A 16093-nucleotide genomic window follows, 5' to 3' on the forward strand; every position below is an offset into this window, starting at 1 on the left:
TAGGTCAGTGTATCTTAGATGTTGTAGATCAATAGATGTCTGTGTATCACCCACAAATCCTGCCATTTGCAGCAAAAATACTCTTTATAACACAATAGCAGGCTCATGCAGTGCTTCATTTAACCCTTTTGCCTCAGCGAGTTCACTTCTCACCTTTGAAATTTGATAAGAGTTTCTCAAAGTGGCCTATATTTATAGTCGCTTCTGGAGCGGCACAATTTTTCATGATTATTTGTGGTCATGCTAGAAACTGCACATCCTACAAAGGCTACAAAAAACAGATGTAGACAGAGAATGTGAAGGGAAAAATGGTTGTTACTCACTAATAGAGCACTTCGTTGGCTTCGTGTCTTTCGTAGCGGACTGATTCACACATTATCCTAAAAAGACAGAGAAAAAGACAACAGTGACAAATCCAAAAAAGTTAATACAATAGATAGAAGGCTCAAAAATAAGGATGGCCTGATTGACTGGGGCCTTTTCATGCCTATAATCTCCTATTATATTCCACAAAAGAAAAAGTCATATGAGTTTGGAAAGACTTGATCAAAGAATTTGAAAATGAACAATTGTAATATTTTGGTGAACTATCCCTTTAACTTTGTTGCAAGCCTAATCTGGTTTTCTGTTATGAATTGAACATGGACTGGATTTGTAATCTGGCATACCGGGTATTTTCCTGGTGGGCCGATGCACTTTGGGGGAAGCAATCAGGGGCAGACTGGCCATCGGGAGAAAGGGGCCGGCTGCGGAATGGGACAAATGGGCTTTGATAAGCTGAAATGAGCCACTGCGTTAGGCAGAATGGGCACCGCTATATGCCTAAGAGTGCAGCGATATGAAGAAAAGAGACACAACCCCCCAAACAACTTTTGGGACAGTTCCTATGTCAAATCCTGGGCCGATTTCTCTTCCCAGTCCACCCTTAGTAACATTGATGAGGATTGGTCAAAACTGGATTTGTAAGAGTCTGTTAAATGGGTTGAATATCATTACACATTACATTATAGCTATACTATCAACAACTATTATTGCCAATTACTTTGTGGTGGGGCCAGTGAATTTATTGAAAGGGCAAGTCCAAAACCTGCTGGCCCAACTGGGCTAGCATCAAACAATCCGTATTGTTAAGTGTTGAGATGGCTCCAAAAGAAGCAACAAACCACATATTTTGTCTGTGATTATGAAAAGCCAACCAGTTTGCAAAACTTGAATCAAACCCACATCTGAAATGAAAATAAAATGGATTTTAGACCAAAAGCCTTTGGGGTATTCAAAACTGACTGGTATTGTGTTCTTAAATAATAAAAACAAGGATAGTGGATAGTGCAAATAAACACAAGCGCTGTTCTTAGTTGTCCTATTTTCTTGTGTTGAAATGTTTTGTTCTGTGGCAACGGACAAAATCATTCTTCAAAAGACATTCCTCAAAGTTCAGCTCTTTTGGTGGATAAAAGTTCAGCTAAATCCATCCGACAGCATTCCTGAAGATGTGTATGGACCACTGAAGGGGTGTTGGAGGGGTCAGGAAGGGTTTGGTATGGCTTCTGGCAAAGTATTATTTTACCCCCAATATACACGGTGTGTCTAAACATGATGACTTGAGAACATTGAGAAGGTAACTAAAGCAATTTAAGCGAGTAACTTATTCTTTACTTGCATAGCAATTAAAGTGAAATGTTCAAGCTTTGTTTTTTAATACAGTTTATACAAAACAAAACACAAAACCACTGCAACCAACAGCAATGCAAACTCAGCAAAAAAAGAATGTTCCATTTTCAGGACACTGTATTTTAAAGAAAATTTTACAGATCTTTATTGAAAGTAAAGGGTTTAAACAATGTTTTCCATGCTTGTTTAATGAACCATAAACAATGAATGAACATGCACCTGTGGAACGGTTGTTAAGACACTAACAGCTCACAGTTATAAAAACTTAGAGACATTTCTACTGACTCTGAAAAACACCAAAAGAAAGATGCCCAGGGTCTCTGCTCATCTGCGTGAACATGTCTTAGACATGCTGCATGGAGGCATGAGGACTGCAGATGTGGCCAGGGCAATAAATTGCAATGTCTGTACTGTGAGACGCCTAAGACAGCACTACAGGGAGACAGGAAGGACAGCTGATCATCCTCTCAGTGGCAGACCACGTGTAACAACACTTACACAGGATCGGTACATTGATTATCACAGCTGTGGGACAGGTACAGGATGGCAACAACTGCCCGAGTTACACCAGAAATGCACAATCCCTCCATCAGTGCTCAGACTGTCTGCAATAGAGAGAGGCTGGACTGAGGGCTTGTAGGTCTGTTGTAAGGCAGGTCCTTACCAGACATCACCACAAACAACGTCACCTATGGTTACAAACCCACTTTTGCTGGACCAGAAAGGACTGGCAAAAAGTGCTCTTCACTGACAAGTCAGGGTTTTATCTCACCAGGGGTGATGGTCGGACTCACGTTTATCAACGAAGAAATGAGCATTACACCGAGGCCTGTACTCTGGAGCGGGATCGATATGTTGTTGGTGGTTCCGTCATGGTCTGGGGCGGTGTGTAACAGCATCATCGGACTGAGCTTGTTAACATTGCAGGCAATCTCAACGCTGTGTGTTACAGGAAAGACATCCTCCTCCCTCATGTGGGACCCTTCCTGCAGGCTCATACTGACATGACCCTCCATCATGACAATGCCACCAGCCATACAGCTCGTTTTGTGCATGATTTCCTGCAAGACAGGAATGTCAGTGCTCTGCCATGGCCAGCGAAGAGCCCGGATCTCAATCCCATTGAGCACGCCTGGGACCTGTTAGATCGGAGGGTGAAGGCTAGGGCCATTCCCCCCAGAAATGTCCTGGAACTTGCAAGAGTTTTTGTGGAAGAGTGGAGTAACATCTCACAGCAAGAACTAGCAAATCTGGTGCAGTCCATGAGGAGGAGATGCACTGCAGTACTTAATGCAGCTGGTAGACACACCAGATACTGACTGTTACTTTCAATGACCCCCCACCCTACTATGCATCTCTGTTCCCTCTCAACTCCACTGCTATCTGTCTGCACTGTAGAAGTAGGACAGGCAATATGCCAAAGAAAGTTTCTAGAAGTCAGTACGTGTCTAGTGAATAAAATATGCCCCACCTTCTAATTTGAATCCACTGATATAAAGTTACAATCTTAAATCTTAATTTATTATTTCACTTAGGACAGCTGTACAAGTCAGGACTGCTTATGCTCCAGGCATACCAACCCAAACACTTACTCCCTCTATCATCCCCACATCTGAACTCATAAACCATCATCCACCACCTGCTTGCCCCAAAACATGCACACAATTTATTATTATTTTTTATTCCATCCATTTGTCAAATCCTTCCTTAGTTATACCTCAGTTGGTGTTCCCGGAGATTGGACAGCGCCTCCATTCCATGCAAGTAGGAATATACAATCTCCAAGTCCTGCAGGTAAGAAGAAAAAGAAAGAAAAGATCAAAGGCCATTCATCTGTCATAGCACACATTCCCAGAGTTCTCATTGCAGAACTCACATCATCTTTTGAAAAGGGAGAGAGGAAACTGTTCTGGTGGAACACCACAGAAATATAAAACAATATTTATTTATATAAAAAAAAGCACTTACATTAACACCTCCTGTTCTAACTATTAATAATTATATGGTACATAGTGGAAACAATTCATTCTTACACAGAAAAAACCTTCATAATTGAGTTTTACTTAATCCACCCAAGTTCATTTTACTCAATATATTAATGTAACCAAGGGAACTTAAATTGATTCAACTTTTTACTTAATCCATTGGGAATTTTTTTTGCTTGTTTAACTGAAAGTGAGCAGAGGAGTTCTAGTTCCCAACATGCATTGCATAGGACTCGAGGGAGAGTAAATAAATAACTGTTATATATATGTGCTTTTGTTGGTGTTTAATATTTTGCTATGTTGAGATTTAAAAGAATATATGTTATGTTATAGTTTTGGGGGTCACCACCATGGTGAAGAGTTGAGCTTCACCCTAGGTTGAGGACCAGTCAATTTAGTCAATTCCTTATTTTGTTTTGTTTTATCCATTGACCATTATCTGTGCTAACCATAGCATAGTGACCAAGTTGCACTCAGTAGTGCTTCCCACCAGCATGTATTTAGCATGCTAACATTTTCTGCCACTAGCTGACTAGCACAAGCATATCACTAAAAGGGCTTCCTTTGCATTATTTTGGTATGATACATTTTGTTGGGTTTACTTTATTCAGTTAGGTTCCCTCTACTTTAAGTATTTTAGTTGAAATTACATGGTATTTTGACCATAAAAATGTGACCATATATGTCTTCTTTTTTTTTTTTTTCACAGACATGTCCTCTTTTTCAGACCTTAAAAAAGCGCCCGGCAGGAAATTTCTAATTTTGCATTAAATGTGCATCTGGTCTAATACTTCCCTGTGTGTGTGCGCATATTTTCATTGCTTTGACCCCGCTTTGTAAGTCCCGCCTTCTCGCACACTAATTGGTTGATTATAAGAGGCTTGCAGCAACTATTGGCCAAATTCCTGTCTGTCAATCTCTCCAAACGCGTGAAGCACTTGTGTTTGGCATCAAACAGTTGCTTGACAGCAGCAAATGACTGCTGAGTGAAAACAATGCACAAATGAAAGTGCAAATTTACAGAAGATTTGCACAAATAATCCCCAAGCTTTTGTCCAGGTCGAGATCCGTAGGAAGCAGAATGTATAACACGTAAAGCTGCACTTATGTGTCAGTTACTAATAAAGGTGCAAGTGAATTAGAAGCACACATTATCTCTGCAAAGCATAAAGGGTCAGCAAAAGGTGAAAGATCATCAGGTAAATTCAGACTACTTTTTGCGAGCAGGTAAAATTGTTGACATTGCTTCATTTTCCATGGCAATTCAAAATAATAGTAATAGTAAATGTAGGTACACTAATGGCATCAAATAAGTTATTTTAGTACATGGACATTCAAAAGAATGTTGGACATTTATATTTATTTATGTTATGCTAATAGATTGTCTTTTTCACTGTATTAAAGTTTGCATTTAGTAGCACTGTTTTGAACCCTATTATTCCACCCCAATCCTCAAAACACCCCCCGGCGAAAAAGAAATGTGTCCTCTTTTTGGAAAACCAGAATATTGTCACCCTATTTAAGTGAACTAATTTCAAACATGTGACTGAATTATGTTCAGCCAAAGATTATTATTTTATAAGAGGGTAGTGATTTCACCCCTCAAATATAAGTATAATTCTTAGGTGTACAATGCAAACAAGCTTTTCAAAATACAACAACAAAAACAGAAGAAAAAAAAAAAAACTGTCTCAGGTTGCTGAACAGGTCCTTTCAGCTGAGTCTTGCACAAGTTACAAGTGGTTCTTCAGACAGTGGATGTATGTAGCTGAGCACACAGTGCATCCTGTCCCCTTCCACATGCACAGGATCACTGACGCCAAAACTGGGCCGCCTTTGTGCTCAGAAAGGCATGCTAGGACAGCCTGGAGGACAAAAGAGGTTCTGTGCTCACACACAGACTTACTTGATCATGACCTGAGAGACCCTGTGCAACAAGGGACACAGCACATACGCAAACACAAATGCAAACACACTGCTCAATAAACATTTGCTATTTGAAAAAGCACAAGACCCTATCCCCTTTGTTTCATCTCTTGTAAGGATATTTTCACCTAAAATTGACATTTCTGTTTTCATTTATAACCCTCATTTTGTTTCAAACTTTTACGTATGACTTTCTCTCTTCTGCGAAACACAAAAGGAGATGTTAGGCAGAATGTTAGCCTCAGTCATCGTCTTTTGTCAATACAGTGAAAATGAATGGTGATTACGGCCTGACATCTCTTTTTGTGTTACGCAGAAATCTGAAGTTATATGGGTTTGGAACATGAGGGAGAGGAAATAACACATTTTTCATTTTCATGAAAACTATCCTTTTAAATAGCGTTGAAGTGGTTGAAAAGAACAGAAAGAGAGAACAAATATGACTTGTCTGTATTGGTTCATGACTGCATTGGAGACTAGGTCAAAACAAGACAGGTGGTATTTACAGTCATTTGTTTGCAAGCATGCTGAGATTTGGGGGGCAAAGGGGGTCCCCACCAGATGAGAGTGTTTAACTCTCAGGATTAACAGAAATGATCTTAAATGCAGTCTTATAGATCCAATTTTGTGGGAGGCCATTCAGAGCAACCAAACACTAAGGTTACAGAGGACAAGGTCACACTAAGCTGACTGTTGGAATCCAACGCTGACCTCCACCTTTTGAAGTATTATATGAGGCTCATGTATTGAGAGTTGCTAACACTGACCCGACCCCCCAATAGGGCTGAGAAACTACATTCCCAAAAGTTAGGGGGGGGGGGAACATCAGGATAACCAGATTTTTAAATCCAAATTTTCTCCAAAGCCCACAAGAGGGCACAATGAGTAAATATAAAAAAAACAGCACCATGTTAAAAAGTATTGTAAATTGCAAAGAACATACCTGCTAGTTAACAAATGAGACATTCTGTTTTCAACTTAAATGCATACATTTTAAAATTGTATTCTCAAATCTTAAGTAAAAAAAAATATATATATATATACAGTGAGGAAAATAAGTATTTGAACACCCTGCTATTTTGCAAGTTCTCCCACTTAGAAATCATGGAGGGGTCTGAAATTGTCATCGTAGGTGCATGTCCACTGTGAGAGACATAATCTAAAAAAAAAAATCCAGAAATCACAATGTATGATTTTTTAACTATTTATTTGTATGATACAGCTGCAAATAAGTATTTGAACACCTGTCTATCAGCTAGAATTCTGACCCTCAAAGACCTGTTAGTCTGCCTTTAAAATGTCCACCTCCACTCCATTTATTATCCTAAATTAGATGCACCTGTTTGAGGTCGTTAGCTGCATAAAGACACCTGTCCACCCCATACAATCAGTAAGAATCCAACTACTAACATGGCCAAGACCAAAGAGCTGTCCAAAGACACTAGAGACAAAATTGTACACCTCCACAAGGCTCGAAAGGGCTATGGGGAAATTGCCAAGCAGCTTGGTGAAAAAAGGTCCACTGTTGGAGCAATCATTAGAAAATGGAAGAAGCTAAACATGACTGTCATTCTCCCTCGGACTGGGGCTCCATGCAAGATCTCACCTCATGGGGTCTCAATGATCCTAAGAAAGGTGAGAAATCAGCCCAGAACTACACGGGAGGAGCTGGTCAATGACCTGAAAAGAGCTGGGACCACCGTTTCCAAGGTTACTGTTGGTAATACACTAAGACGTCATGGTTTGTAATCATGCATGGCACGGAAGGTTCCCCTGCTTAAACCAGCACATGTCAAGGCCCGTCTTAAGTTTGCCAATGACCATTTGGATGATCCAGAGGGGTCATGGGAGAAAGTCATGTGGTCAGATGAGACCAAAATAGAACTTTTTGGTCATAATTCCACTAACCGTGTTTGGAGGAAGAAGAATGATGAGTACCATCCCAAGAACACCATCCCTACTGTGAAGCATGGGGGTGGTAGCATCATGCTTTGGGGGTGTTTTTCTGCACATGGTACAGGGCTGACTGCACTGTATTAAGGAGAGGATGACCGGGGCCATGTATTGCGAGATTTTGGGGAACAACCTCCTTCCCTCAGTTAGAGCATTGAAGATGGGTCGAGGCTGGGTCTTCCAACATGACAATGACCCGAAGCACACAGCCAGGATAACCAAGGAGTGACTCTGTAAGAAGCATATCAAGGTTCTGGCGTGGCCTAGCCAGTCTCCAGACCTAAACCCAATAGAGAATCTTTGGAGGGAGCTCAAACTCCGTGTTTCTCAGCGACAGCCCAGAAACCTGACTGATCTAGAGAAGATCTGTGTGGAGGAGTGGGCCAAAATCCCTCCTGCAGTGTGTGCAAACCTGGTGAAAAACTACAGGAAACGTTTGACCTCTGTAATTGCAAACAAAGGCTACTGTACCAAATATTAACATTGATTTTCTCAGGTGTTCAAATACTTATTTGCAGCTGTATCATACAAATAAATAGTTAAAAAATCATACATTGTGATTTCTGGATTTTTTTTTATAGATTATGTCTCTCACAGTGGACATGCACCTACGATGACAATTTCAGACCCCTCCATGATTTCTAAGTGGGAGAACTTGCAAAATAGCAGGGTGTTCAAATACTTATTTTCCTCACTGTATATATATATAATGGACTATAATGGGTTATATGTTAACATAGTGTTGCATGGTATACCAGTGCCACTGTCACGGTACAGTCCAAATCAAGCTTTAAAATATCGTCAGTACCACAGTGTTTTTCATTAATTACAGTTCGATGTACAGTAGCAAAATTTCAGATAGTAGTTATATTTGGTTGATCTCGGTTGTAAAGTGGCATTAGAGGCTCAAGATCCTACCACACCACTGACGGCACGTACTTGAGCGCAATGCTGTTCAAACAGGACACTTAATGAAGTGCAATAGACTGCAGGAATGTAAAAAGGTGAGCAAGTCATAGCAGGTGATCCAGGGGTGTATTTTCAGTTGATGCAGTTTGTTGTATTTAAAGCTTTTAAGTGTTAAAGTTGAAAGTACCCTTTCCAAGTGATTTTAATAAAGAAAATGTGGAACATTTTAACAAACAAATTTGCCAAATGAGTTAAAAAAATTTTTTTTAAAAAAGTAACTTTAGCCAAAAGGTTGCCAAAGTAGTTAGCATCCATGAAGTGAAACAGAACACCAGGACTTCGAGATGCGCTTTTAGAAACTGAACTCCAGTGTTTTAAAATGCACTGCTTATGCTGCAAGACACTGATAGGAAATCAAGACCCAACAGCCAAAACCTCCACCATACTTGGCAAACATCTCAAATTTAAATATACAGTTTTAGCATCAGAATGTGCATTTTTGTCTTAAATTTGATGACACTTTATTTGGCAGCCTTAAATGGACAGTGCCAAGGATACATTTTTGGAAATGATATCAGCCAGACAGCCACCAACAGCAAATTGATGCATCATAAATTGGGGAAATAAATATTAAATATAATTAAAGCAAATAAATAAATTTTTCAACCTGAATTAGCCAACTTTCATTTATGTTCACTGTGAGTGAAATCATTATATATATATATATATATATATATGAAAACATGACACGCGTCATGTATCAATGAGTCATGTGATAAGATGTTTGGATTGACTGTCTCAGAATCAGAGGCAACTGACAGTTGTCCTCCACGAGGACCTATTAAAGTAGTGGAAATTGGGCATTCCAAATTGGGAGAAAAGGGGATCAAAAAATTTATAAAATAAAAATTTTAAATTAAATAAGAGTGGTGTGTGCCCATGCAAGAGTTGATACCATAAGGGTGTTACGGTTGCTAAGGTATTGTGAGATGGTTGCTTATTTGGTCCAAGTCAAAATGATCCCATCTCCAAGTGTCAGTGTCACAGGCAATCCTGCATGTGTTTTTGGACACTGCACAAATCCACCGCTAGATGTCAGACTGGTGTAGGATTTCATTGCTTCAGGTCCAGCTCTGTCTGCAGCTCTACTGCTACCACTACTGGCAGGAATGAAGCTCTAACATAACACTGTGGCTTTCTTTCTTCCCCCCTCAATATTATTTCTAAATTCAACATGGAAAGAATGTGCAAAATCCCATTTCTTCAGCCCCACTGTCCCCATGAGAAGTTTTTCCTCCTATTTTCTCTCTGTCTGAAAAATGGGGAGAGTATTGAGATAATTCATTAAATTTTTCCTTAATTTCACAAATAAAATTAATCTGAAGATGAGGAATTGCAATCAAAATGGAGCAGTTGCCCTTCTGATAGGACTGTAATATTGGTCCTGATGTTGCGCCTATTGCAGTTTGAAACCGGTTCCAACCCGAAAACGAATCATCATGGCCCTGTTCAAGCTGGCAACCTGCACCAAGTAGTGGAGGAAACTTTCAGTCTTAGTATAAGGACCATCCATCAATGTGTATGTGCTGTGTGTGCACAGCTATTAAAGAAAACTGATGCGGTGTAATATCAGGGTTTACATATGATACATTTCTGATATTCAATATGCTGTTTATAACAATCATCTAATCTAAAGCATCGCCCTCATAACTGCATTATGCCCCGCATATTTCTCCAGCAACTTTTAATGACCAACTGAACTTGATTGTCATCTAAAATAAATTTGTGTCATGATGCTGTTTACATTTTCTGAAGAAGCTCAGCAAATGTGATCAGATGTGTGGAAAAGAAACTTTAATAAATAATCAGATGGCTACCTTGATTAAATTAATCACAAAGAGTGTTAATTCATTTGTTCTCCGTGCACTTATCGATGACAGGTGCATGATATGAGATATGTGTTGTCACAGTCCTGTGTCATGACACAGAAGTGTTTGCAGCATCGTTGTGCAGGTATGCCGTTAAGATCAATCCATAACAGTGCGAGTAATGCTTCACGTACAATAAATTGGCTTTCAAGTATGTATATCTTGTTGTCATGATTAACACAGGATAAGGATTGGGGTAAATTCTGTCATGTGACAATATTTTTGCATTAATGCCAGTAATTTGGAAATAATTTGGAAATTAAACTGAAAAATATTTTGTCGACACTTGTGAAATGTTAGCAATAATTAGCATTTCCATCAGCTGTATCAGTAAACTTTTTATGTGCTACACCTTTTATTGCATAAAAACCCTAAGATAGAAACAGTTTACGTGTCAAGATGATTTTGACAGAGTAAAGCTTTTAAAAAAAAAACTATTTGTCTGGAAAATGGAGCTTAATTCTCAAAAAGGTCAATTATGTCAGTGCAAACATCTCTATTCCACTAAAATCACAAATCGCATTTCATTTGTGATATTTTACACTTCCTATTAGATAATGTTTAAATGTCAACAAAAGCATTGTGCTAGCTCAAGTTATATTAATACATTTGAATGTATGTTGGGACAAAATTAAGTCTTCAGAAAAGTAACAGGATTTCTTTTTTCAGTTTAATTTGATATCACAAGCCTTTTGCTCAAGGTCATGAAACTGCAAGTTGTTTCTAAAAAAAACGAATAAAAAGGCGACTATAATTGTCCTTGCACAGTTCATTTCTTGATAGTGTGATGTCATTGTGACTATGTTTATATATTTATTTATTATTATTCAACACAATCTCATGGTGAAATCGCAATGATTCAAACTATTTAATTTGTATGATTTGAAGCTTCCGCATTTCACGTCGAGGCATTTGCGCATGATCTAATCGTACGACATCATACGAAATAGAAAAGTTGTAAAATATGTCAGACTTTTCATGAGATCGGGTTGAATTATTATTATTATTTATGGAACTGTTCATCACTTAAAAAAAATGCAAAATACGACGGCAAAAATATTGACAGAAACCTGGGGACTCCAGGGAACAACAAAAAGAAAATCTTAAAAATATATGTATGAAAATGAAGACAAAACACTAGCTTTTATTTCCATATATTTTGTTTTCATGAAATTGTGCATACTTGACAACATAACAAGAAAACGTTGGAAACAAGTGGAGAGGACAGGCCAAAAAATGTATCCTGAATTAATGAAATAATAACAATAATGCTTGTTGGTAATGTGCAATTAAGCTTATCAATATGCAAATACTGTACAGATACAAATGGCACCCATATTATTGTCCCACTGTTACTGTGAATCATACTTTACTCAGAGTACATCATACAACAACAGTCAGTACTGACATAACAAAAACTATTTTTCAGCTATGAAGCGAGAGCATCAGTTTCAGCATGGGTGTTAAAACTGTCCCCATGCTGGTGTTGAATCGTTCGTACATCACTGAATGGGCACAGTTTACATTGCATTGTTTACAACACAGAATATAAAAGTTAACCAGATAATCTGAGGTATTAGCACTACAATAACCACCACTCGTTTTTCAAAAGGCCAGGCCTCTGGCATGGTTTTCCGACAGATGCAGTGTTGAACAGCACTCGGTTTACATTCTCACTTTTTTCTCTCTCTGTACATTGTGACTGCTTCCTCCCAGAGTGCTTTGTGACAAAGGGACCATTGTGTTTTGTGATTGGTCAAAGGCAATATGTGAAGCCTAAGGCAATCAGCCATCAATGGTTATGCAACTCCCACAGGAGTCAGAGGGTGCTGTGGTAACAAACGCCGCTGAGACCAGGTATGTTCTGTCTGTAGAGTAGTGATGATGAAACCGGTGAGATATGCAAACAAGAGTAGTTGTTCAACAGCAGCCTTGATTCCATCCTTTGAAAAAGTCACCAAGCAAAGCCATGAGACTGTACCTGTACAGTCTGTTTGATGCATTCTGCACACATCATAAAGGAAGTAAATAAGTGTCCTTGTTGTAGCACCTTTACTAAGACAGGGAGACTATATAGGTGTTTTTTCTACTTCAAGCACTTTCAGCACTGTTGACTTCTAGAAAGTAGTCTTAAAACATTTTTGACACTAACATTTATTTTTTTTTTGGTCTATTAACAAGGCCAAACAGAGCAAAATGCAAAACCAAAATAGCCTCAGTCACCATTCACTTTCATTGTAAAAATAAATAAATAAATAAATACTGGTATAGAACAATATAAGGGTAAGAGTAAATATGGCTTATGGATTACAAAATTTAACATTTTGGGTGAACTATTCCTTTAACATTGCAAATTATTTAACTAAAAAAAAAACATGGTTTTCTTTGTCATCTTATAGCAGGCACCAGCTGATGGCATTGTGCAGTACCAGCACATCACAGTTGTTTACCTATACGTTATTCTAATATATTGCCATTAATCCAGCATTATATTATCCAAGACAAAATTAACCTTGCTTCAGGCTAAAATTGTTCCGTGGCTGCTATCGATACTTAAAATCACTTGATAACTGTGTCTCCCAACAATTTGAATGCCATCCAGTATGGTGCATCTTGAATGGGTCAAGAGGCTCTTCACATTTCTCCAAAGAATCACTGTGACCATGGCAACCTCCAGTCTAAGTATCTACATGATCAGTGGCTATAATTTCCTTCTATAACAAACAGTCCAGCAATCAGCTGCTTGAGCAGGTGGTGTGAACAACACGGTTAAAAAAACATCAGTTCAATCGAGAACAATCATTCCAGCATTGAGCTGAATTGTTATGCTGGCAGAGTAACTGCCATTAAGTCCTTAACCAGAGTAGTTAGAGAGGTCTAGAACAGTGCTTATCTGGCATGTATCCACACTGTTCAATCATCAACTGTAGACACCAGACAGAATCAACCTCATATTAATGCAATACTCTTCATGGATAATGTCCATAAATGGAGACACTTCAATGGACTGGTGTTTGATATCATCATCCATTACAATCATGTCAACATAAATGGATTGTCTGCAGACATTAACCCTTGTGTTGTGTTAATTTTGTGCAAACACATTTTGTGCTCCCGGTCAAAAATGACCGGCCCACTAAGATTGTTTATAAATCTCTCATACTGCATATTTAATCATATACTGCATTAGATCTTTTTATCAACTTCTTATTTAGCAATTATGTTTTGTACTCCTTTTTTTTGAACATATTTAAAAAATATTGGTATTTTTGTTGATAGAATTATTCATTGCGCTGAGATTTAACCGGGCCAATTGGGAGGCACTCCCTACGGAATAAAACAAATTACAAAATAATAATAATAAAAATGTAATAAATTAATAACCACTTGCTGGATCTGAATAGAATAGATGTAATTTTAAAGCTGAGAACTCAGAATTTACAATCATACCAATTTTTATATAATGATTTTTAATTTGCTGACAAATAAGGACTGTTTCGAATTAAACGAGCCAAAATACACCATAATATGATAAGTAGATCTTAATATGTGTACATGGAAAGATGATGCACAAAAGGTTGCTCAACACACGTTGCGTGTGTGTGTGTGTGTGTGTGTATGTGTGTGTGTGTGTGTGTGTGTGTGTGAGTTAGGGCTGGGTGATTAATCTAATTTTATTTTCAATTACACTTTTGGCTTAAAACAATTATGAAAACAAGATAATCGATATAAACCGATAAAACACCCCGGCATTTTATCTTTAAAGCATCCTTTATTAAAGTTCAAATAATAAGGAAGTGGGTTATGAAAATAAACTCAGAAACTGACCTTTCTCTGTGTGTCAGCACCACGTCTATGAGTTACGTGAAGTGACCGGGGAAGAGATTGAATCTTCTCCCGGCTGATGCACTCTGACGCGGGATACTCATCACTCGCGCGCGTTTGCTGCAGCTAGATTATAACGTGATGGCTCGAGAAGTAGTGAATCATAATATATGTGTCATGTTCACTATGTGTATCTTACCATGAAGAAAAATGGCAATAAGCAGCTCTATTTAGAGTTAAAGATGGATCGAAGTGATCATAATGATGAGAGTGTAGTTTTAGCCCATTACACACTGGAACAAAATAAGTTATTGATTCGTCTTTTTGGGCTTGATTTCCAAAATAATATCTAAAACTCCTTTAAAACAATGTACATTTACTTTAGGAGCTATACTGCAGAAAAAAAAAATTGTTAGACTTGGAGAATGTTGAATACAATATTTAATCAGGGCTCGACATTAACGCTTGTCTGGGACACGTGGATTTTTTAAGGAGCAAGTGAAAGAGAATTTTGAATCTTGTGTCTTGGTGAGGTATTCATGTACACAGAGAGGGATGTTTAAAGTGAACGTAAACAGCAGAGAAAAAAGCAGATTTGTATTAAAATGTCGGACTTGTAAGCTAATAGACCTGCTGCTGTCTAGTGTAGTGTGACAGAAGAAAAAAGTATAAAGAAGAAAACACTCACTGCGCTTGACTGGTAAATTAATTAGCTTTAAAAAGTCCCGGAGTAATTTTATGTTGCATTTCATTTTAAATGTTTACATGAATACTTGATAGCCAACTGCTATTAAAAACTTTTTAAAATGTTTTAAATTTTAATTTTTCTTAATTTGTATTATTTGTTCTCTATTCATTGCTGTATTTTATTGTTATTTTATTACTGACTGTTTACTAGTCTCTAAAATTATTTAAGAACTTGAAATTACTACCGACTACTGGAAATGTTGGTATTGTGATAATGTATAACCTTTATTGTACATGGTAGATCTTGCTGCAATAAAATGAAAAAGTAGATCTCATTCCATAGAAGTGTGAGCATCCCTGCTGTTAATGATGGAGATTGAGGCTTTTCTTTATTTGGCTACCATATGTAACATAACATAATTATCATATGACAACAGCCTCCTCCCCTACCAGTGCAGTTTACATTTCAAGTTCAAAGAAATCCACTGTTAAAAATATATATATATATATTTTATTTTTCAAAGTTCAATAACTGCATGACATTTCCAAAGTCAACGAGTAATCGTGTTAAATAATTGTGATCTCAATATTGACCAAAATATTAGTGTGTGACGAGAAGGAGGGCGGGGCTGGGCTGGACATGACTAAGCACGCCTGGCCCTCAAATGGCCCAATCAGCATAGGAGAGGGATAAATTCAGCCGGATGTGGCAGTTCGGTATAGAGAGAGCCACATGCAGCTGCCGTGTGTTTATGTTTATGTATTTTTTAAGTTTTCATTAAGCATTAATTTGACTGTTCAGTTCAGCCTCCTCCTTGCCCATTTTAAACTTGTTACATAGTGATTATTATTTTTGCCATAATCGAGCAGCCCTAGTGTGAGTGTGCGTGTGTGTGCGTGTGTGTGTTGTGTGTGTGCACATATCCGAGGACTTTGTCTGTGCAAACACACATTCACATATATGCTCAGCTAAATGTTTGGGATGCTCCTGAACACTTAATATTTAAGCATTTTATAATCGAATCCATTTATTTCCAATGGCCGGTCATTTTTGCCTGGGAACACAACAAGTGCAACAAAGTTTTCAGATACCACATGTGAACAAATTAAAGAAATTTTACTCTAATTTGGATTAGATAAATAAATAAATAAATTAAACTGTTCAGGTCCAAAAGAGTGGAATACAACGTAAGGAGTAAGATTAAGCCA

The 16093-nt window shown here is 38.0% G+C and overlaps 1 protein-coding gene across 1 annotated transcript in view; it reads right to left on the minus strand.

Moving 5' to 3' along the window:
- LOC127663071 (rap guanine nucleotide exchange factor 2-like) overlaps positions 1–16093 on the minus strand; it is a 167185-nt gene that overhangs the window by 99703 nt on the left and 51389 nt on the right. Inside the window, exons 2-3 of the mRNA XM_052154485.1 lie at positions 3389–3459; positions 324–380 (exon numbers count right to left, since the gene is read on the minus strand). Coding sequence (XP_052010445.1) covers positions 324–380; positions 3389–3459 — 128 coding nt within the window. The remainder of the gene's footprint in view (positions 1–323; positions 381–3388; positions 3460–16093) is intronic.

This window comes from Xyrauchen texanus, chromosome 23, assembly GCF_025860055.1.
Source record: "Xyrauchen texanus isolate HMW12.3.18 chromosome 23, RBS_HiC_50CHRs, whole genome shotgun sequence".
Taxonomy (NCBI): Eukaryota; Metazoa; Chordata; class Actinopteri; order Cypriniformes; family Catostomidae; genus Xyrauchen; species Xyrauchen texanus.